Source organism: Neofelis nebulosa, chromosome 2 (assembly GCF_028018385.1).
Source record: "Neofelis nebulosa isolate mNeoNeb1 chromosome 2, mNeoNeb1.pri, whole genome shotgun sequence".
Taxonomy (NCBI): domain Eukaryota; kingdom Metazoa; phylum Chordata; class Mammalia; order Carnivora; family Felidae; genus Neofelis; species Neofelis nebulosa.
Genome location: NC_080783.1, coordinates 14,577,014 through 14,601,807, shown reverse-complemented (window position 1 = coordinate 14,601,807; position 24,794 = coordinate 14,577,014). Strand labels below are relative to the sequence as shown.

The window sequence follows — 24,794 nt, the reverse complement described above, 5'->3', positions numbered from 1 at the left end:
GTTACAATATGAATCTTAAGGAGGTATGATTAGGCCTAGTAGAACAACATCTGTGTGTTTGATGAAAAGGATTTGCATTACTTTAGGAGACTTGATTTGGCAAAAAAAAAAAAAAAAAAAAAAAAAAAAAAAAAAAAAAAAGTTTGAATGAATTAAAAATTCCCTTACTTTGTCCCAACTTAACGTTTGCTCATGAAAGAAATTACTAGACTTAAAGAATGCATCATTGACTACACGCCAAGAGATCAGATTACCAAAATGTGGGTGAATGATGAGGAGAAGTCAGTCGAAGCCAACCAGTTCAGACTCTTCTCTCCATTTGCTCTCACCTGCTTGTGAAGCTGCTTCCTGACGGTAAGTGCCAAGAAACCACAGAGATCACATTGAAGGGACTATCACCAGGAATTAGGAGTAGAAACTTCTAGCATAAAATTTGATCAAAAACCAATTCTATTCGTAAAAAACACACTCAAATTCCTCGTTAAAAAATGTAAAAACATTTTATTTGGAAGTTTTATACAAATTAAGTATTTATTATCTTTCACTTGGTAGTTCTATTATAATTGTATAATATAAAGAAAATATAATGATTGCTTTCACCGAGACCCACATAAAATGTCCCCCAAATACTTCATATTCACCCGGCGTGCTCCATCATTATGCTCGTTTTCTATGTGAGACACCGACACAGAGTCTGAAAGCCCAGTATACAGCTTGATAATGTCTAACGTGGGATTAGCCCATTTGAAAGAATACATGAATAAATACCTTCACCCAAAAATGGCCGAAAACTTCAAAAGAACCAGGAAAACACAATGACTTATATAAAGTCTACCTTTGCAGAACTTTTTATTATTATTTTTTTAATGTTTATTTTTGAGAGAGAGAGAGAGAGAGCACAAGCTAGGGAGGGGCAGAAAAAGAGAGGGAGACACAGAATCAGAAGGAGGCTCCAGGCTCCGAGCTGTCAGCACAAGAGCCCAATGAAGGGCTTGAACTCACAAACCGTGAGATCATGACCTGAGCCGAAGACGGACGCGTCACCGACTGAGCCACCCAGGGGCCCCACAAACCTTTTTAAAAATAAAAGAGTTCCACCATATTGACAACACAAATCGGAAGGCATCAAATAAACAGAGTGATCAAAAATGGCAGTTAAACTTCAATCCAATGCCATCATTGTAATCACAGGATTAGCCTGAGTAAATAGATATTAAAAGCCCAGTAATTCCTTTGTATACTAATCTGAGTTCCTTCTTTTTAGTAACGGCTCTATTGAGGAATTGGCCAAGTTTTTCTTCTGTTCGTGTCTTATTTTTCCTTCAATATATCTGGCAAGACGAATCAGAGAGGGCATTTTTCCTTCATGTTCTCTAAAGGTCCACCATATAGGATCTTCTAGAGAAAGAATACAGCAGCCAGCACACTGCTCTCTTAGGAAAAGCATGAGGGATCCCTAACCACTCCAACCCGAATGATACCAGACCTCAAAATGAACATGGAAAATGCACACGTAGGACATCAGAGGTGGGGCATCAAGACAGAGTGTTACGAGCTATTTCCCTGTAATGTCTGATCACGTTTACTACCTGGTTACAGAGAACTTTCATTCCGGCAAATCAGGAATGCAACATATTGAGAATAATAATGATCAGCAGCAAATATTTAATTCGGGGCATGAGGAAGTAAGAAAGGAGGAAGGGCATCTACTATATAGGCTGTTATAATAAGTAAGTCTAATAAACAATCAGTCGTCAAACATAGTAGAAACACATTAAAACATGTTTGAAGCAAAATCTCTCAAGCAGCTAAGTGCTTGGAACCTTAAAATTTATTAAAATAGTAGTAGTTATAATAATTACTGCTACTTTTATTCATCTTTATTATACTATTGTTATAATAAGGGAAGTCATAGACACTGTATCTCCAGAAGTCTCAAATCCTTAATAAATACAGAGAGTTTATAGGAAAATATAACCTTATAATGGAATGCCCTTTATATTCAATTAAAAGGTAAAATGAAAATCTCGACTAGATAGCAGCTTCCATGATATCAAAACCACTTAAGTCCCTTACTATCTTTGGTTATTTTCCTTAATTCCAACCCTGAAAAAATAAAGAATGCAGGACATTAAAATCAGATACATTGTATCTGGACTGAAATTTACATTTTACTAAGTGTATCCAAAAAAAAAAAAAATGTCTAGCATTATGTATGAACTCTGAACTATTAACATAATTTTGAATTATTATACAATTTAAAAAGTTGAACATTTAGAAAAGAATTATTCATAATACAACATGTATTTCATGTTCAAAACCATGGGTTATTATTCAGCTGTCGGTAGAGAATGGAATGCAACAATAAACATATTGCAACACCTTTACTTAAATTAGCTTAAAAATATCACATGGAATTAAAGCACTGTAGACACATACCCAGTCTACTGAGTCATAAAGCAGTTGCTTGAACATCCAGAGCCACAATAAGTAGTTACGTACAGCATAATACAGATATGTAATAATGATAAATATGTTATGTGAAACAAGTTAATTGCTAGTTAACGAAGGATCCCTTTTAGGTTATTTTTGGCATGCTGCCAGAAGCTCGTCAAGGAACTGGACGGCAGGTTCTGCTAATTTACAGGCTCACAGCGTGGGGGACTCGGGAGTCTTCAAGTAGACGCGCGGTTAAAATGTAGGCTTGCTCATATATTCTTCCATCGTCTGAAAGAGAACAAGAAATTAGGACAAGAGCCCCTTCGACAGCCTTTAGCAGAATGTGAAACCTTTGTCATTCTTTTACTTCCTTATTGTTTGTGGTTATTGAACAGAAGTTATCTAAACGGGGATGGACATCAATCTTTGCATTCTGATCAAGAACGGCGGTTCAAAGTTTGAGCGTAACGTGCATACACCTCCATGTGGCTGGAACTTAATAACTTTCCACGGAAAAAGCTACGCTTGATCCCAAAAAGAATGTCCGATAAGAGAAATTCTAAAGCAACAGCTGCCAATATGCCACTGTTGACTTCGGATAAACGTGCCTAAATGATCATGAGCACCCACCTCCAGGCACACGTAGTAGAGAAATCTCGACTGTATTTCTGTAACATCAGAATTGCTACAGATACTGTGCAAAGCATCTTTCTACGCTTGTTGGCAAGATATTAAAAAGCACACACAAACTAGGATTCTTAAGGATTTCTTCCATGTATTTTGAAAAGGCTTTCCTCCAGAGTATGCGAACTTCCTTCATCCTCCTCACCAGTTAGCAAGTTTGTTAACATGCCAGAAGGCCATAATTTTTTGCCAGTACTTTTTAAGAAACGTTCGGCCAGATTCACAATTACAGGTAGAGTTGAAATAGACCGTGACGGGCAAGCCCTTTACCATGCAAGATAAATGGGTCGTCTCTTGCAGTCTCTTCTATTGTAGACTTATATATTTGTGTAACACAGTGGCTCCTGTGTCGAATCAATACAAAAGTTCAAGGGGGCAGCCTTGGGGAAACGCCCCTGCCTCTTTCGTGTAAGCCCCAGTCAGCTCCATCAGCAGTGATCAAACTGTGCTTAACCTTGAACCTCAGGGTGCATAATTCACTTGCACCTGGCCGGGAAGACAATTGATCCGCATGGGCCAAACGGCAAGGCCATGGCTAAGCAATATCACTCAGAGGGAACCAAGGTTAGAAATCAGGCGTTCCAACGGGTTTCCACCAGCTCTGTTTAGAATTCCAGGGCTCCTATGCTGAAACACTTGCGCTCGGTCACCCACACTTTCTTATAAAGCTCTTACGCCTCCAGATGAGCACTGGCCAAGAGAAGCCCACACCCCCAGCCCTCTGCTCTGTCTGCATCTCCTCTTACAATTGCTGCGGGTGTCTTCAAACTTAGCAGGGCTATCACACTGGCCAGGGGCCCACGCCCGTTTTCTAGCACTTAGAGTTTATACCATTTGAAAAGGAATACAAAGTTGCAAATACAAAATTGGGTATGAAGTTGATTTAGAATGAGGAAGGCAATAACAGATTATGCGTTTTTAAAGGACAAGTAGCCCAAAATCCAGAACCATAGCCTAAGGTTTTCATTCATTAAGTGTCTGACATGCTTCTATAATGTATTCACTGTATGGCTACATGCGCTTTGCGGCTACAATATCTTACCTTTACAAATTCCACCATATGAGCCTGCAGCCTCGGAAGGGGCTTGGGCCAGCAAAAGCCTCTGGAATTGTCACTTTGCCGGCTTCTAGTTATTGGCACCACCTCCCACCACTGGCTACCTCAGTCGGCTACAGACGACACTGACTGTCCTTTCTGGGCCATGCTGTCACTCAAGTTACATGAATCAATAGCGTACAAGGTTGGTATTTTCTTGAGCTTCCTGCTTTCAAGGTTGGAATAGACACTCAAGGCTGGCACAACCTTAAAGAGCTCTGTGTTTCACAAGAGGACCAGGATCTGTACCTCAGGACCCCTTCTTGCACCACCGAGTTTCTTGTGGATTTCGCACTGTACATACTGTAACTTTTTACTGCTTTATGGCTTTGCTTAGCAGTTAACATGGGTTGTGGGTTTTGTTTTCGTTGTCGTTGTTGTTGTTGTTAGAGAGAGAGAGAGAGAGAGAGAGAGAGAGAGAGCGCAGGGGAGGGGCAGAGAGGGAGAGAGGATCCCAAGCAGGCTTCATGCTCGGTGTGGAGCCCAAGGATCCTGGGATCATGACCTGAGCCAAGATCGGAAGTAGGACACTTAACTGACTGAGCCACCGAGGTATCCCAGCGTGGGTTGTGCTTTTCAGGGTGACAATGTGGGGATGCACCTATGCCATTCTCATGCCTCCACACATACACAGGCAAGGTATTCTCTTGCTTGAGCCAATGAGACACCATTTTGACTCGGGCTCCTCATTTTGTGGGGAAACCTCTTCTGTCCGTCGCCCCCACTGGTGATGCCAGGAATTGCAACCCCTGCAGGTAATAAGCTAACTACCTTCCTCTTTCAGTTTGTTTTCTTATCACTTCAAGCCACTGTCCACGGGTTGTCACCCACAAAATAAGATACCTCCAAAAGTCACCCCCAACCAATTAAACTGTTCTTTGCATGTTTTTATTAAAAAAAATTTTTTTAATGTTTATTTATTTTTGAGAGAGGGAGAAACAGAGAATGAGCAGGGGAGGGGCAGAGTGAGGGAGACACAGAATCCGAAGCAGGCTCCAGGCTCTGAGCTGTCAGCACAGAGCCCGACGCGGGGCTCAAACTCACGAACCGTGAGATCGTGACCCAAGCCGAAGTTGGACATTAACCGACTGAGCCACCCAGGTCCCCTAATCTGTTCTTTTTTAATCCATATCACTAACACCAAGCCCCAGGACACTCAGAATAATCTTTGAGCATTTGCAAATTTAAGACTCTGTGTCTTCTTACTAATAAATATGCGAGGATGGCCTTTTTATTCTAAGAAACCTTTATTAATTAGGGGTCAGGGAAAGTTCTAGGGGCTAAAAGCAAAAGCAATGTTACAAAGGCCTCCCTTAACCTTTAGTAGCTAAAATATGTGCTTAGGTCCAAAGGACAGGGAAAAAAAGGAAGCAGTATTTTTTGTTTTCTTTCTGTAATTACATGGCTTGTGCCTAGTCATTCTACACTTTTCTGACCGGATATACACAGCCCACTTTTCAGCCAGCTCCCCAAACGTTCACTGACTTAGCTGAAGTACCCGGAGCCCAAGAGAATGCTGATAACGTTGTCTCTATTTGGCAGGTGCTGTTAGTTTACCCCGAGAGATTTAGAGGGCAGTCATGACATTGCCTGGTCACCATGGGGACACAGAGGCTAAACGGAGGGGCCCGTGAGCCCTGCCCATCAAGACCTTCCGCTCGATCAGCAAGAACGCGAACTACCAGTTAGCGTTTAATTGTGGAAGGGCTCTTTCTTGAAATACCTGCTTCCCAGATTTCTGTGGAACTAGCAGCATCAGATGTACTCCCAGCTCTTTAAAACCCTGTATTTCTTCCAGAGCAGGAATTCAAAATAACCCAGATTGTGTCCTGGCCCCAGTTCAGAAAGCTGCAATTAGTGCCCAAGACCCCGCTAAAAAGTCTCTTTCTCCCGTAAGTAGACTCCCCAGTAAGGGCCCTGAGGATAGGGTTATAAATAACCCTTGGCATATTTTAAGAAAGGTTGTCCTGTGGAATTTCCAAACCCCTGATTTCTCGAGCACCTTGAGAAATTCCCTTCCTTTGGCGTTTGGAGAGAGCCAAGCAAACATCAGAAGGTTTAAATGCATTTCTTGCGGTGAGGACACCTCCAGAGGGAGATGAACCAGTCTCCTCAAAGGCACACGCGGATGCTTCCGGGCACCTACTCCAACAGGTGTCTTCCTCAGAGTCCATTCACCTGAGCTCTGCTTCCCCCCAGATGGGCTGGAATAAGTCATCAGCTCAGCGAGGTGCCAGAAAAGTTGCTGGGAAACCATGCCTGATACCGTTTTATTAACCCAGTCTCGTATTTCTTGAACAGCAGGAAGAATGGCTTTAACGCCATTTTTTAAAAGAGAGCATGTAATCCTCTGGAATCTCATGACCTGCCATTGTGAGACAGGCAGGTGGAAAGACCCAGTGACGCTGTGGGAAGAAGTACCTAGAGGTGGCCTGTGCTGGGGTTGGTGGGATCACCTCATTAGGAGGCCAAAGGTCAGTGGGGTGCCGTGCTTCCCGTCAGTGTCCTTGGGAGGAGTCAAGGGGCTGATGTAGGTAAGTTCCCTTATTAGGTGTGACGTATGGTGCAAATCTGCACCGCTTCTAGAAGCCCCATATGGGACGTCTGGGTGGCTCAGTCGGTCGAGCGTCTGATTCTTGATTTCGCCTCAGGTCACGATCCCGGAGTCGTGGGATCGAGCCCCGCATCGGGCTCCGTGCTGAGCAAAGAGCCTGCTTGAGAGTCTCTCTTCCCCCCTCTGCCCCTCTCCCTCACTCATGGGCACTCTCTCTCTCTGTAAAATAAAAAATAAATAAAATAAAAGACCCACTGTATTTTATGTAAATATCACAGAGTCAGGAGCACGACCACATGGATGCTTCAGGGCCCATTTATACCTTGGCAAGCAAACCACAGGATTCCCAATTTACTTATGCAAATAGGAGCACACGTGCAGCCTCGCCAGGAGGTGTAAGGAATTTTAATTACAATGATAAATGCCATCTTCAATAATAAACTTCTAATATCCCTGGCAAATGGAGTGACAATGCACTGCTATTCTCCTTTCCCAGGGGAGCACAGATATTTTAATGAAAGTCTTTTTATACCTCTCGTTAAATGTCTGAAAAAAAAAATAGCACCCAGGTTTTGGTTCCTTGTTGACAACTGAGGTACCGTCACTAAAGAGCTCAGCCAAACACGAAAAGCCAAGACTCTGGAGCCCAGGTTCCTGGGTTCAACTCTCTATTCCACACTTTCCAGCTGTGTGACATCAGGCAGGTTGTTTAACCTCTCTGTGTCTCCGTTCACTGGCCTCTTAAGAGCGAACACAGGTAAGTTGCTTAAAAACCGCACCTCGCACAGCGTCAAGGACTCAAGAAGTGTCGCCCAACACACAATCATCATCGTCCCCATCGTTAACTGTCCCCGTTGTACTGACCTCCTGTAACATATCAGAATCTTCAATGGCCTTGACAGCAGATTTCTTGGACGTTTCCTGAATTTCTCCACCCATTATAAACTCGTCGAGGATAAAATAAGCCTTTTCAAAATTAAAGATAATATCCAGCTCGCAGACCTGGTCAGACAAAAACAAACGTGTTGGTGAACTTGCAGGAGCAGCAGGGGAAACACGTATCAGCCTCAAGCTTTTCCAACAGCCACACCCAGGTGGCGCACCAAAGGGAAAACTATCAAATGGTATTCTAAGGACAGAAAAATAGAAGTGGGGAATCCCAGGCGCTTTAGCAAAAGTAAAACCACATTCTATTAAGCAGACCATGTCCTTAAATAATATTCTTTGACGTCACAAGAAATTTGAGACTCGGGAGAGGAATCGGGCAGCATGGCTCCTATTTCCAGCTGCCCGAACGGAAGCCGAGTCCCCAGTGATGTCAGGCACGAGGGCCTCGCCTCCTTCCTCCCGCTCTCTGGTCCATAAGTCTGGGCTCCTAGCTACAGAACTATCAGCAGCTCACTCTTCAGAGGCAAGTCAGCTCACCTGTGCTAATTTCTCTCAAAATTATGCCACAAGCCAGTGGTTCTCAAACTTCAGAGCGCACTGAATCCACACGGAAGGCACCTGCTGGGCCCCCACCCTGAACGTTAGGATTTGGCGGGTCTGGGTAAGGCCCGAGAGTCTGCACTTGTGAGGGGTTCCCAGGCGATGCTAATGATGGAGGTCTGGGGACCACGGGGGGAGAACCACTGTCACAGACCAAAGCAGAGCCTAATAGATTTCGTGGTTCAAGTGAAGCCAGAGGCAAGAGAGCCGCCCCTCATGATCCCAACAGGGCTTGTTTCCAATTCCCTGATTGGCCACGCTGGCACTCTCCTGGGGTTTTCCTTCTCACGTTTTCCTCAACTCCCCGACGTCCCCGTTCCTATTCCACACCCTCTGGAAGGTTGCTGCTAACTGCAAGTTTCTCGCCCTCTGCCCTCCGCCTCCTTTACCTCTCAGTAGCACTGGATACACTCCACCATGTCTAAAATCTCTCCCTTGCTCCCTGACCTTGGCCATACCATTCAAGGCCTGTTCTTGCCCAACATCTCTGGTGATTCCTTCTCAGACTCGCTGGATGATTTATCTCCCCCGCTACTTTGCATTCGGTGAAGAAGTATTTCTGGAGGGGGGCTTGGGACATCAGCAAAATCAACATCGCTGCTTCATGCCGTTTACATTCTAGTGACCCACCTTCTTCTTCAGCACTGGCGTGTTTCATGAGAGCTTCTTCTCTTTGCGATACATATACTCTAGACAACCTCACAGACTCTCTATGGCTGTGTCTCGCATCCAGGGTCCCATAACCTGGATGTGTAGCCCTGATCTCCTTCTGGAGCGAGTCCAATATCTTCACCTGCTCAGGAGACACGTCTGCCTGGACATTCCTCAGTCCAAGTCACCATCTGCCAAACTGAAGTTAAGCATATTCTCTTCCCCGCAGACCATTTTGCTTAGTAGCTGAAAATTCGATCTGTGGCTTGACCGAAATCACTCCACAGTGCCGCTGATTTCTCCCTCCCCGTCATTCTTCTCCCCCTGCCTCGGGTCTCATGGCGCTCAGTCTGGTCATCAGTTCCTGTTGATTCCATCGTGTAAATAAACGACACCCCTTCGCCTCTTCTGTCTGCTACCCTTTCGCCGCCTTCTCTCAGGCCTGCAACCTCTCTCACCGAGGCCACTGCAATGACCTGTTAGGTGGCGTCGGTCCCCACTCAAGGCCAACAATGACTAACGCTCTGCTAAAGTGCTGATCTCGTTCCTCTCCTGTGTAAGGTCTTATGTCCAGAAGAAAGTTTTAATTCCTCTACATGCCTTTTGGGACTCTTTACCACCTAGCCTGGGCCCCCCTCTTTCTAGCTTCCTGTGTCAGAATCACCCCCGTGCTATAGCCACGGTCCACTGTGTTCTTTTATGCCTTTACCTTTGCACATACGAGCGATTCCTGGGATACACCCCAGATGTCCTTTTCTTTACGCTGCTGGCAAAATGAAGCTCACTTGGGGCGCCTGGGTGGCTCAGTCGGTTAAGCGTCCGACTTCGGCTCAGGTCATGATCTCGCAGTCCGCGAGTTCGAGCCCCACATCGGGCTCTGTGCTGACAGCTCAGAGCCTGGAGCCTGCTTCAGATTCTGTGTCTCCCTCTCTCTCTGACCCTCCCCTGTTCATGCTCTGTCTCTCTCTGTCTCAAAAATAAATAAATGTTAAAAAAAAAAATTTTTTTAAAAAATGAAGCTCACTTTTCCAAGGCCAAACTCAAAAGTCAGGGGTACAGAGATTCCACCAAAGCCTCTTTTCCCCCACTCAGATTTCACACCACTTGCTCTGTGTTCTCTCTTACATCTGTGGGCACTAGGATATGCTTACTTATCGATCTCTCCCCCAGCACTGTGAGCTCAGGCACAGACCTCAGTCATCTTAATATCCCTGGTATCCAGCACATCATAGGATGGAGGACATATCTGTAGGATAAATGAGTCAGTCACTATTTAGGCCTTGTTTCTATGAGGCTGGGAATTAATGGGTTCCCAGATCACTGATTCTCTGATCCTACTGAGGGCTATAAGGTTACATGAAGTGGATGTCAACGTTTTAGCAAACTGCTTCATGTATTTAGGACTTAGGTCAATGAAGTTGCAGACTCTATAAATCATTAGGTAAATATCACAACCATAAGTGGCCAGCTCAGAAAAACTCTTCCAACTACCTGCAAAGGTCCTGGTCTCCTCATTCACTAGAAAACAGCAGTAAGTGGGTAAATCCACAACAAGCGGGTGTATACATCTATCTCTACCTCCTCCCTCCCGCAACAGTCTGTCTGCCTCTCTGTCTGTTGTGACGGTGTGGAAATTCCGTGTAGAAGTTGGAAAGAATGCGAGAGATTTCCATGGACAAATGGGGAAAGAACTCCAAGGGACATTTGGAGAGGGGAGAGAAAAGAAAGCAAGCTGCAGACTACCATGCGTAATGCAATCCCATTTAGAAATAAAACTGCGTATGTCTGGTTAAAGAAGACACAAGGAGCAAGCAGTTACCAGAGGTCAGTAGAGGCAGGAAGTCAGGAGTAACAGTAGCAAAAGCTGAGGAACCTCAGAGTTCAAGGCAGGCGTAGACAGGAATCGGAGACAGACGGGAGCCTCATTAGGAGAAACCAGCAGCTGGGATCCTGCAAGGTGAACCTGGCAGATACTAATGCAAGTTTTTCAGGAACGTCTCAAACCCCACTCGCAGACAGCCATGGGGCGGTTAACTGACTGCATCTAGTTTCAAGGGAAGGGAATAAAGTCTCAGGCACGCAAAGTCCGATAGAGAACACACACGCGCAGGCACACATGCACACACACACACACACACACACACACACACAGCAGCAGCAACTTGGATGTACAGTGACTATCTCTAGGTTATAAGGAAACAGGTATACAAGTTCTATCGGAACTGTAGGGAGTGTCACATATGAGCAACGATTTTGTATACAGCAACTCCAAAATGCTACTTCTATGGTTATTCTTTGAGCCTAACCCCAAGGGGTTACTGTATCTGAGAGCAGAAACAGGAAACACCTCCCGGAGCACCCTAGACCAAATGCAGGTTTCTTCAGCTAACTGCCCAATTACTCAAATACTGGTGATTCCACTTAAAGGTACTGTCCCAGTACATCAGGAACGTGCCCTCAATGCTTAAATTACCGCATTTCGTCTATTATGTAAAAATAAATGGTTTCCATGTTTATAAACACGTGAGCATCTGTATTTTTTTTTTCACATTTTCTTGTGTATATATAGACCCTGGAAGAAAGCTTATAAGAAGGCAGAAACAGTGATAATTTAATTTCACCCTTGATCTCTTAGCCTGTGCTTTAATTTGGCTTGAGGGTCTTCTCTTAGAGCAGAATACATGACTTCGTAAGATTATTTCTGACATTTCATTAACTAAATACTTTTGGATAGAGTCTAAGAAGAGCCTTCTCTTACTGAATTCTGTTCTAAAGTATTCTGTTCTAAAGTTCTAAAGTAAACAAAAAGTTTAAATTACATACAGCAAACGTATAAAACCATATATAAAATAATAATTACAGTTTAAGGTACAACGACATAGCAAATGACAGTTTATAAAGTATTGTCGATCACACTGTCTCTTTGATCCCCACAACAGCCCCATGAGATTAGCAAAGTAAATATTTCTGTTAACCTTTTGGAGTGTTATTTTCTTATCTGTGAAATTAGAGATCTATCATAAGCCAAATCACGGGTCTGGTTAGTGGGGTGACTGGGCACCGCTCACTCAGGACCTAGCAGGACTCAGAGCCTTCCTCCTCCTAGAAGAAAACTTCCTAAATCAAGATCAAGCCTCTTTGGGATAGCAACACCCATACCCTCTGAGCACATCAGCAAAAACTCACACCACAGTCTGTAATGGGAAAATACGGCAGGTGGCTAAATCCTCAAACAGACCTTTATCTACTCTAAGACTCTGGGGCATCTCTTCGTAGCCTCTGTAAATTGGGGTTAATGCTGTTTATGGAAGATTGAGAGATTAACTAGTTAATCCGTGTAAATCTCCCTGGAATGGAAAAATGCTCAAAAAATACATAAGTTAGTAGCCACAGAGTTTGATTGATCTGGCATAGGAAGGGAATATTTTCCACTGTTATAAGAGAAACACAGTACAAAGTTTTCTCTTGGATAATATCAAGGGCAGAATTCAAGGAAACCTTCAGTATTAACAAAGAAAGAAAGAGTGCCAAAGAGAAATAGATTATTCCTGAGATGATGTCAATGAGAATCAGTACTGGTAGGCTTTGCTCATCACAGTTAATTAATAAGAACTGAACACCTACTGGGCACATAGCCTTGAATTGCTCTTAGCTGCTCTTAGCTTAATAAAAGATTCATTGAATTTTTTAGTGAATTAAATTTTGGTCCATGGCAAAGACAGAGCTTCTAAAGGTACGCCACAATAGGATGAAAAATTAATGTTAGAGAAATAGGAATTCATTCTGATTCTCCTTATATCTTAACTGAGCTTAGCATTGGTGAAGGTGATTTAGATTGCCTTAAGAAAGCAATGTGTCGTGATAAGACTAAGATCGAAATTTAACCCCGATTCACGTTATCACAGTTGGGTAAATCTAGGAAAACATATAGTTCAAACCAGAGTGCAGAAATTAGGGGCAGAAGGTCCTAGGGAAGCCTGGGCCTCACAAAAACTCCTGCAGGCCTTTACAAAAGGCCAGGTCTGCAGTGGATTTCAAAATGTCAGGCTTCATTTGAATAATGGAAAGCATAAATTTAACTAATCTCAAGTTTGAAAACATGCTATTATATGTTTGCAAATCTCTCTTTAAAAAAATGAAAACCCATGGGGGGAGGGGAAGAAAAAAAAAAAAAGAGGTCAGAGAGGGAGAGAGCCAAAGTATAAGAGACTCTTAAAAACTGAGAACAAACTGAGGGTTGATGGGGGGTGGGAGGGAGGGGAGGGTGGGTGATGGGTACTGAGGAGGGCACCATTTGGGATGAGCACTGGGTGTTGTATGGAAACAAATTTGACAACAAATTTCATATATTGAAAAATAAATAAATAAATAAATAAATAAATAAATAAAAACAAACTTAGAGAAAACCTAAGAGGAAGAGAAAGAAAAATGGTCTGCCTGTCTTACTCTGTATACTTACCAACAACCTGAATCTCTGAAGCAACATTAAAGGTCATCTAACATCATTTATAAAGGGAATAAAGGAGAATCAAAAGGATACAGGGAGGGAGGGAGATAAAATTCTTTCAAAAACCTTTCAAGTGCTCACGCTGGTGACAATCGTTGCAAGAAATCTGATAAAACCCCAACCAATACGGCAAATGCTACTCATTCCATTGGACAGAGAACAAAACGTCTTATGGAAGCAAACTCTCCCAACAACGCCTAATAAAAACCAGCGAGCAGGGGAATGGGGAAGAGAGCATTACTGAGAGAAACTCCAAATCCAATGACTTATTTCTTGAGACTGTGAACTGGATGACATGTTTCTGGAACATTTGCTAAAATCTGGCCCAGAGTTGCTTACACGTGTTGAAAAATCAAACGAGTAAGTCCTAGGTCATGATCTCGAGAGACATGCTGTTTGGGGGCCACACAAACCCTGCACAAGTTACGGATAATACCAGGCTGTTGCATGTTGCTGGAGCACTGAGCATGTCAGGGATAAAAAGAGAAAAGCGAGAAGGTCAGAGAAGTGGCCTGGGATGGATATTTAGAAAGCTCACGTGCCAGGCTACAATGTTTGGCTGTTATTCATTATAGATGATGGAAAGTGACTGAAGACGTCTGTCACCCTGGATCTGTGCATTGCAAGGAAGATGGTAACTGACAAGCCAGGAAGGGGAGGCAGAGATGAGCCCAGAGGCAGAAAGGGCCAGAGGTGAGGTCCCAATGAAAAGGAAAACTGCGATCCTCAGTAAACCGGGTGGGAGTGGGAGCAAACAGATGGACTGTAGTCCAATTGGAATAGACAAAGGCCGCCTTTAGCAAAGCGTGGAGAAAGAAGAAAGAAGGAAGCATTGGAGGATCCCGGGACACAATAGACTCAATCACAAGACAGAATGCGTTTGCAGAAGGTGACTGCAGTTCTTGACGTGTTAAGGCTGAGATGGTTGTAAGAAGAAAACAAAAGACTGAGACAGCTGTAGGAAGCCCAGTGAAGACCGTCCTCAGCAGAGCGCAAGAGAGCCATATGGCCATGGATTCTGGAAGAGACAGTCAGTCAGACATGCAAGGAGAGTAGAAAGGGCAGGGCGAGGAAGGGAGCTCGGGGCAGAAACCAAGGAGGGGCCTTTAGAAACAGGATGAGAATCAGAACTCGGGGTTGTGGCAAAAGAAAGAGGTGCGGTGACGAGCAAGGATCCAGCACTGCAGGGAGGTGAGCAGGTGAAGATTTAAGAAGCATCACTGGTGTTGACCATTAGGAAGGGGCCGGTGGTAACTCCGTGATCTCCGTGGAGCAGGAAAGGTGGAACCCAAGCTCTCAGCGGCCCCAGAGCACATGGGTTCTGAGGACGCCACCCCTTGTGTATGGAATCCTACTTGGCAATAAATGCATGGAAACTAAATAACAATAGGAAGGAAAGGGATTTGGGTTTTCTTGTTGATTTGCTTGGCATTTTCTTAACATATAAAGAATATAAAAGAACACTTGGAACTTAGTAAAAGAAGCTGGAGAGGGGATGGAAAAGTCAAAACAGAAGGGAGATGACAGTCAGTGAAGAATGAGAAGGAAAAGATCGAGGAATCCTTCACAATTAAATTCCAGTTCATTGAACAAGGTCTCTAGTGCAGTTGTGGTCTGAAGACAGAGACACGGCCTGCCTCTTGAAAGCTGTGGGTCTTTTGTTTACAAAGAATCATGGGAAGTGGGGGAACGCCTCACATTCTGGACCCTGTACCCATGCAATTCATTCTTTAGACTTGAGAGGGAGAAGCAATGCAAGGAAAGATAGCACTGGTGTAAGAACTGAAATAGGGACTGATTCTGAATAGACGAGAACAACACTTACGTTTCCAAAGTACTTGTCCAGCAGCTCCACGTAACGATGCACAATCTCTAGCGTCAAGAGCTCATTGTCCTGATTTTCGACTGCGCAGCAAAAATATAAACTAGCATACCTTGGAGAGAAAAAAAGAAAGAAAGGAAGGAAGGAAGGAAGGAAGGAAGGAAGGAAGGAAGAGAGAGAGAGAGAGAGAGAGAGAGAGAGAGAGAGAGAGAAAGAAAGAAAGAAAGAAAGAAAGAAAGAAAGAAAGAAAGAAAGAAAGAAAGAGAAAGAGAGAGAGAGAGAGAGAGAGAGAGAGAGAGAGAGAAAGAGAAAGAAAGAAAGAAAGAAAGAAAGAAAGAAAGAAAGAAAGAAAGAAAGAAAGAAAAGTAAAATATGATGACACATCAAATAACCTGAAGTTGGTGTTTTCTGCAGTGAACACACAAAGTTACCTCTTCTTCAGAGAGTCTCCCCCAACCATCCAAATCAAAAAAGGAAATCATCATTCACCATATCCAGTATGTTTCCAAAATGTGAAATAGAATATGTAAAAACATGGCAGCCATTGGGTTCTTTCTGTTAATTATATGAAAGACTCTCAACACCATTTTACCCCGAGGAAACAGTCCAGTGGGGACAGAGTCCTTGGCCCACTGGAATGGGGGAATGCTCACGCCCCTCTCCCGCTTGTGAACTGTCCTTTCTAAACTTCAACCCCCTGACCGGGGCTCTCGCCTCACACTGTGCTGCCCTCTTTCTGTATGTGTCCGCCTTTAGCCTATCCAGTCTACCCTCTGCAACTCTTTCTTCTGCCTAAAATAGTCTTCCCCATCCCATTCGTGTGGATAACTGCCTCCATCTCCCTTAGCTCTGAACTTGGACGTCATTTCCTCTGGGAAATCTCCAACCTCTCCGACCAGACCAGATGCCCTGCTATGCACTCCTGTGCCTCCCCCATCAGAGCACTGCCCGTTTAGTGGCCTGTCTCTGCCCCACGAGATCAGTGGCTTCCCAAAGGCAGGTCCTCAGTCTGCCTTGCTCAGCCTCATAAACCCAGGAGCTGCAAGTATCTGTTGAGAAAACTGCTAAAGCCTTTTCTTTATACAATGGTTTAAATTACAAATGACCTTAAAGTTTTAAAAAACCAGCAGGCAGGGAGTAAGGGCAAGCTTCCTGTTGGCAAGTGCTTCCTGGGACTTTGCCTTACTGTCCCTGGGATGCTCATTTTAAGAGGCCTTCACTGACATCTCTCTGGATGCTAGTACTAAAAGCTTTAATCCTGGGACTCAGCAGCAGAAGCTTTGCCCAGGCACCTCCTGGTAATTTACTTCATTAAATATGGTCCACAAGGTCGCCTCTGTCTTTTCCTTTCAGGTTTTATAAACACCCCGTGCAAGAACCTTCCTAATGCATTTTCCTTCTGGGAGTGGCAGTAGGATGTTGGATGCAGGGTCAGGTCAGCTGGGTTCTGGTCCTGGCTTAGGCATCAGTTATTTGGGTCTTTATGGGCAAAAGTGCTTTACGTCTTAGGGCTTCAGTTTCCTCATCCATAAACTGAGGTCCCTTTCCAGTATGGTCTTGCTATGGCAAGCAGGTGCTATCACGAGAGAATATATAGGCTTTAAAGCCAGAAAGATATGGGGGCACCTGGGCGGCTCAACCGATTAAGCGCCCGACTTTGGTTCACGTCATGATCTCATGATTCGTGAGTTTGAGCCCCGCACGGGGCTCTGAGCCGACAGTGCAGAGCCTTCTTGGGATTCTCTCTCTCCCTCTCTCTCTCTGCCTTTCCCCCACATATGCACATATGCTCGCCCACTCGCGCACTCTCTCTCTCTCTCTCTCTCAAAAGAATAAATAAATAAACTTAAAAAAAATAAAGCCTGGCTCTACCAACTGCCACTTCGTTACTGGGGCTGAAGACTAATTAATTACTTGCATTCTCTGCGGCTTCAGTTTCCTCATCTGCAAATATGAGCAATAATAACAGCCGTCCATCTCTCTGTCACGTTAACCTGCATTTTTTTCCGCAGCATCTGTTATTTTTTTTTTTTTTTTAATTTTTTTTTTTTTCCAACGTTTTTAATTTATTTTTGGGACAGAGAGAGACAGAGCATGAACGGGGGAGGAGCAGAGAGAGAGGGAGACACAGAATCGGAAACAGGCTCCAGGCTCCGAGCCATCAGCCCAGAGCCCGACGCGGGGCTCGAACTCACGGACCGCGAGATCGTGACCTGGCCGAAGTCGGACGCTTAACCAACTGCGCCACCCAGGCGCCCCCCGCAGCATCTGTTATTAACCGAGGTTTTGTTTACCTGACCAATGAGTGAACTCCAAGAGAGCGGCACTGAGCCCTGCCTGGTAGTTACTGCGCCCACAGCCATTAGAAGGGCTGGAAATAGGATAGGTGCCCATAAGCTATTCCTTGAATGTACTTGTATATTAGCCACATGTAGATTAAGCACCTAGAAGTCATCATGGCACAGGGAGAACCTCTCAATAAATGAGAATTCTTTTTTGTTAGTCTATGGGTATAAATATTTGGGCTCCAGCCTCCAAAACTTTCAGTGAATGGTGGAATTGGTGTTGTAATCGAAAACGCTCGGTATTAAACAATCCAAAGCCATAATGAGAAAGACAATTCTCATAAAGTTACTCACACCTTTTATAAACAAGTTTTAGTTCCTTCCAGTCAACAAAACTGCTTGTCCTCTGACCACGAGAGAGAACGATCTGAACAATTTCCCGGGTGATCTTTTTCCTCTCTTTGTCAGGGAGAGTCGTGTACCATTTCTGCAGCCGTAATTTCCCCTGTCGACTGAAAAGCAATATGAAATGTATCTAGAACAAATAAAGCACAGAGAAAAACAGAGCTTTATCAGCTACGTCATTCTACATGGACACTGGAAATTAAATGGCAGGGCTTACAAAGGATGCTAGTTATGAACAAATGAAAAAATTCTCACCAGCGTGAAAACGATCTCATCTGCAAATTACATTTAACCCATTAAAGAATAAAGAAATGGGGACATTAAAAACATGGCTTATTTATATTCGTGGGGAAAGATAGGATTTGTAAAAAGTACTCGCTTCTGGAGTCATAAATTTATTACACGGAGAAAAAGATACTGAGGAAGCATGTAACTCTTTTGAGAAAACAACAAAATCTTCCTTCCCAAGCCAAAAACAAAGTGTTAAAAAATGGCAGAAGAGGTTGCTCTAAAAATTACACCCCAGTTGCCCATCACAACTACAGCAATGTAATGATAGTAGAGAAAAAAAAAAGGGAGAGAAGGGAAGGAGGATAAGAGTGAGAAAGAAAGAAAGGGACAACATTGTCTTTTTTTTTTAATAAAAATTGTATATATTTAAGGTGTACATGATTTTATATCCATGTCTATAGTGAAGTGATTACTATAGTCCAGCTAATCAACATTTCACCTCCTCACATGGTTACCATTTTGTGTGTATGATGACAGACCCTGAAATCTACTCCCTTAGCAAACTCCCAGTATTCAGTCCAGCATTATTAACTATCGTCGTCATCATGAAGAGCAGATCTCTAGACTTGCTCATCTTACAGCTGCAACTTTGTACTCTTCAACCAACATCTCGTTTCCTCCGTTTCCCCACCCCTGGTGACCACTGTTCTAGTCTATACGCCTCTATGAGTTTAACTTTTTAGATTTCACATGTAAGTGAGATCATGCAGTATTTCTACTTCTATGCCTGGCTTATTTCATTGAGCAAGGTTCATCCAAGATATCACAAATGACAGGATTTCTTTCTTTTTTTTATAACTGAAAATATTCTATTATTACCCACCCTCCCACACAAACACACATAAACACACACATATATACCACATTTTCTTTATCCATTCATCTATCAATGGACGCTTAGGTTGCTTCCATGTCTTGGTTGTTGTGAATAATGTTGCCATGAACTTGGACTGCAGGTATCCCTTTAAGATACCGACTTAATTTCCTTTGGAAATATACCCAGAAGTGAGATTGCTGGATCATACAGTAGTTCTATTTTTAATTCTTTGAGGAACCTCCATACTGTTTTCCATAATGGCTACACCAGTTTGCATTCCCACCAACAGTGTACAAGGGTTACCTTTTCTCCACATTTTCACCAACACTGTTATCTTTTGTTTTCTTGAGAACAGTCATTCTAATCAGTGTGGGGTGATCTCCTCTTGTGGTTTTGATTTGTATTTCCCTGATGATTAATGATGTTGAGCATCTTTTCATATACCTGTTAGCCATCTGTGTATCTTCTTTGAAGAAGTATCTGTTCAAGTCCTTTGCCCATTTTTAAATCAGGATATTTATTTTCTTGCTATTGGCTTCAGTTTCTTATATTTTTTGGATATTAACCTGTTAACAGATATATGGTTTCCAAATATTTTCTTCCAGTCCTCGGCTGTCTCTTCATTCTGTTGATTGTTTGCTTTGCGGTGAAAAAGCTATTTAGTTTAATGTAACCTCATTTGTCTATTTTTGCTTTTGTTGCCCTTGCTTTCGGGTCAATATCCAAAATATCACTGCTCAGATCAATGTCATGAAGCTTTCTCTCTATGCTTTCTTCTAGTAGTTTTACAGTTTTAGATCTTAACATTTAAGTCTTAATCCATTTTGAGTTGATTTTTTTTATATTAAATATAATTTATTGTCAAATTGTTTTCCATACAACATGAGTTGATTTTTTAAAATGGAGTGAGATAAGGTCCAATTTCATTCTTTTCCACATGGGTAACCAGTTTTCCCAGCATCACTTATCGAGAGATTGTCCTTTTCCCATTGTGTGTTCTTGGCACCTTTGTTGAAGATCAAACTAAGTTTGTTTGGTTTTTTTAAGCTTATTTATTTATTTTGAGAGACATAGAGAGTGTGAGTGGCAGAGGGGGAGAGAGAGAGAGAGAGAGAGAGAGAGAGAGAGAGAGAGAGAGAGAATCCCAAGCAGGCTCCACATTGTCAGTGCAGAACCCAACAGGGGGCTCAATCCCATGAACCAAGAGATCATGACCTGAGCCAAAATCAAGAGTCAGATGCTCAGCCAACTGAACCACCCAAGTGCCACTCAAACTAAGTCTTACATATAAGCTCTTTACTCCACTTTGTGGGTAACTTGGCTGAGAGCTTTAGAATCAACCATCTCATGTAACAATTGTCTTTGTCACCACAATAGACTGTTAACAGTTTAGTGTGTTGACCACGTTAGGAAGCAACCCAATCTTGATTTTCAGTGAAGTTTCAAAGTCTGCATTTTAGATAAATGCCCACATTTCAATGAATTTTAAAAGTTTTAAATAACTAGAAAACACCATAACATGTAGAAATTTACTTTGCTACCTTGGAGGTATAGTCACTATGCTTCCTGGAAATTGTCACATGGTACATAATCTTCATCTGATGGGAGATGACGTTTTCTCATGTACTGCATGAGAAGAAGTTTAGAATCATAATTTATCATGTTTTTTGCTTTATCCTTTTTTGATAAAATTCATTGTGGAGGTTAATTGTGTCAGGGAGGGAAGAATAATATATACTAGAAACCAAAATTCTTATAATTTTAAAGAATTTTTATAAATAAAATATTCACCTTCTTTTATTGAAGGGGTTTGGCTCTGAATGTCAGGGCATAAGTCATAAAAACTCACTAGGTGGTGATATCTGAGGACCAAAAGAAACCAGGCTCTTTCCCCAGACCCCAGCCTATAGAATTTGAGGTCTTCTTAATAAGGTTATATTCTGTCTTACAAAGAACACATCTCTGAAAACAAGGACTTGAGGGCCACGACATCACAAGTGAGGAGAAAGCAAATTTAAAAGCCCTCCTCATCTAGCAACTTTAAGAAAAATCATCCTCAGGATGTTGGGTGGGAGGATGGGCTAAATGGGCGATGTACATTAAGAAGGGCACTTGTTGGGATGAGCACTGAGTGTTATACGTAAGTGACGTGTCACTAAATTCTATTCCTGAAATCATTATTACACTATATGTTACCTAACTTGGATTTGAATTAAAAAAAAAAAAAAGTCACCCTCAGTCTGGAGTGTTAAATATCTGTTGAGAACACGGCCTTTTCTTTTTTTTTTTAATTTTTTTAATGTTTATTTATTTTTGAGACAGAGACAGAGCATGAATGGGGGAGGGTCAGAGAGAGAGGGAGACACAGAATCTGAAGCAGGCTCCAGGCTCTGAGCTGTCAGCACAGAGCCCGACGCGGGGCTTGAACTCACGGACTGAGAGATCATGACTTGAGCCCAAGTCAGACGCTCAACCGACTGAGCCACCCAGGCGCCCCGAACACAGCCTTTTCTATCAACACAGGTATAAATAACTCCATAATGGAACACCGTTACCGTTTTCTAAGAATTAACCTGAGAAAAGATATTTTTACTTCCAAGAAGAGATCATAGTAAAAGTGACATTCTAAAAGGGCAAAGTTGAATGGTGACAGAATCATAAAACCTCAGCATCTTGAGAACAAGACTCAGCTGTGGGTCACCACCAATGGAAAAATCTATTCAATCCAATGTCTAGAAAATGGTCAGACCTTCACTAGAGAAATGAAATCCACACGTTTTGTTAGTGTTCTCTTTGCATTTCCCGTCAGAAAATTCTTTTCCTCCCATCTGTTACCATTTACACCAATTTTCCCTGATTTTTATCCAGAGAGTATATTAAAACACAATATCACACTATCCCAGGAGTAATAGCTAACCCTTCACATATTTGAAGATGCCTTTTGGTCTACCATAAATCTTTTTCCTTCCAGAAGAAATAAGCCTGGTTTCATGTTGTCTTCATATTGGTTCTACTTGCAGATCTCGAAATCACTCTTGTGATTCCTCCAAGATTTCTCCATAGGCTAAATGTTACTTTTAACTGGGGGCACTCAGATCTATGTCCAAAGTTCCAGTGAGAGGCTGGCACTAGGTCTGAGTTTAATTGTGGATTCCCTTCTAGTTCTTCTACGTTGCAACATTCTCTCAAGATTGGGTGCCTGCCTTTGTTTTATCTTTGAGAGAGGAAGAGAGAGAGAGAGAGAGAGAGAGAGAGAGAATATGAGCGGAGGAGGGGCAAAGGGAGAGAGAGAAAGAGAGAATCTCAAACAGGCTCCGTGCCCAGCAGAGCCCAACTCAGGGCTCGATCTCATGACTATGAGATCATGACCCGAGCTGAAATCAAGAGTCAGATGCGGGGCGCCTAGGTAGCTCAGTCGGTTGAGCATCCAACTTTGGCTCAGATCATAACCTCACAGTTTGTGAGTTCAAACCCCGTGATGGGCTCTGTGCTGACAGCTCAGAGTCCAGAGCCTGCTTCGGATTCTGGATGCTGTGTCTCCCTCTCTCTCTGTCCCTCCCCCGCTCACACTCTGTCTCTTTCTCCTTCAAAAATAAATAAACATTAAATAACTTGAGTCGAATGCCACCCAGGAGCCCCTGCCGGCCTTCTTAAACAAGGATCACCGATGTAGGACAATGAACAAAGAGCAACTCCTTACTCTAACCATGAGTTCAAAGAGAAGGATGATTAGGAACGTGATACACACATCTATAAAGCCCGTATAAAATACAGAAATGCGTTCCAAATTCAAAAGAAGCAACAAATTGATTCAAGTTTATCCCATAATTGCACTGCATAAGGCAGTGTTGAGAGATTTAGTCCTCTCAAGTTCTGCTCTGAAATGAAACATGGCTTGTGTTGCGGTGTCTGGTGTCTATCACACCCCAGAGTTAATGGTCTCGCTTGAGAGAACCGGCAGAATGAGCTGTATGAACTGTGGTGACGCACAAGAGTTCGTCACCTCCCGCAATTAATTTTGTCCAATTTATCAGTCTAGTCATTCAAGGCCTATTTGAATAATAGGCTTCAAGAGGTTAATCAAATACCTTCATTGATTAGCATTAGCTTGAGAGCAGGAAAAAGAGCAGCTGGAAGGCTTTTTTCCAATATTTACAAAGAGCCAACTTACATTTCAGTTAATGTCATAAACAAACTTCATCTGACTTCAGAATACAATACCCAGACATTCCCCTTCCATAATATTGCTGAGACAAAAAGAGTAATGGAGAGGCTGACTGATAATACTCTTTCGGAAAACGCCAACTCCAGAAATAACCACACAATCCAATGAAGTGTGTTGAGCAACGTTGACTTCCTACATTTGGCCCAAATACCTTGGCAGGTGGCCATTTTGCTTCACCAAGATCTCTCATCCCTACCCCAGAAGCCCTTCTGAGGGGTCTGGTTCTGTCCCAAACGATCCTTTAAATCCAAACATGTCAAGTTAATCCAAGAATGCCCAGTCCTCAGAATGTCCACTAGTATAATCCTCGACCTGATGGAAGATAGCCCGAATTTCTCACTTTGACCCAGAATGCAAACTGCTCTGGGCACTTTCTTAATTTTATTTCTGAAGTATGTCCAGGGAGGCACCATTTGGCCTTTTAAGGATGCGCCAAGCAGACCAGCACCGAACTATTTAGTCTGCTGTTCTGAGCCACTGTTAGCATTTTCCTTCTAGTCGAAGATAAAAGGCGAAAGCATCCGATAGCAGCTTTAGTTCTTAATGTCTTCAAATCTCCCTGCTCCTGACCTGAACCCATGGAGTAGACGCAAAACTAGCTTCTAAGGAGAGAGGTCTCCAGGAGCCTCTTCCTACCTCCAACACCGTTACCCCAGGCTAGCCTGTATTTCAGGATCTGAGCTGCAAATATAAATACACAGAATACGCTCCTTTCCTCCCATTCCATAAACTTGATAGGCCCTCTGGTGCCCTGTATCCCATGATGCCTCACTTAAACAACACTATTGCTAGAGTCCTTGCCTCCTTAGCCTCATTCCCAACTTCGGCAGCCACTCTACAAACTCCTAGCCCAGATCAGCTCATCCACTCTCTTCTCTGCTTCCCTGCTGAAGCATCAGGCACTCCCGATCATAGAAAAATCAGAGGACTTTGCAGACTGGTACTACTTTAGATGTATGAAGGTCCGGCTCAGTGAACTCCCCAGTGTTATTTGGGAACTCTCCATCCACCTCTTCATATAAAGGGTTGCTAGGCAACTCCCCCTTCCATTTCTCAAGGGGGTTATTGCAAGTTACCGTAATGCCCCTCCTATTCCCTACTTCCACAATTACTCCCTGACTCTGGGAAGATAAAAGTCGAGAGGATAAAAACCATTCTGCAGGGTTTCCTTAGCTCTCCCGCCCCCAACACACCTGTATACTCACATGCACAAACTCGGTCACCCCCCACCCCTGCCAACTTATTTTCTCCCTGGGTCAGAGGACACGACATCATCTTCTGCCCTGGCTTTCAACCCTCACCGATGTCTTCAGGAGTGTGGATCCGTCATTCTGACACTGGCCCTCCCTTCTGAGACACATTACACGTAGATATTGAGTAATTCCAAGTTCCCTCTCATGTTTAAAAAAAAAAAAAAAACAGTGATCCTCAGGGCACCTGGGTAGCTCAGTCGGTTAAGTGTCCAACTTCAGCTCAGGTCATGATCTCACAGTTCGTGGGTTCGAGCCCCGCGTGGGGCTCTGTGCTGAC

General features: G+C 43.2%; 1 protein-coding gene across 3 annotated transcripts in view; it reads right to left on the bottom strand.

Moving 5' to 3' along the window:
- Positions 1-481: 481 nt before the first annotated feature.
- AP1S3 (adaptor related protein complex 1 subunit sigma 3) overlaps positions 482-24,794 on the bottom strand; it is a 61,174-nt gene continuing 36,861 nt past the window's right edge. For 2 of the 3 annotated variants that reach the window (XM_058703284.1, XM_058703277.1), the window contains exons 2-5: positions 17,883-18,061; positions 15,245-15,353; positions 7,638-7,775; positions 482-2,727 (exon numbers count right to left, since the gene is read on the bottom strand). In XM_058703284.1, the coding sequence (XP_058559267.1) occupies positions 2,692-2,727; positions 7,638-7,775; positions 15,245-15,353; positions 17,883-18,061 (462 nt within the window). In that variant the 3' untranslated portion in view covers positions 482-2,691. Of the gene's footprint in view, positions 2,728-7,637; positions 7,776-10,731; positions 10,863-15,244; positions 15,354-17,882; positions 18,062-24,794 lie in introns of those variants that run through there. The other variant, XR_009254811.1, reaches the window with a different exon arrangement.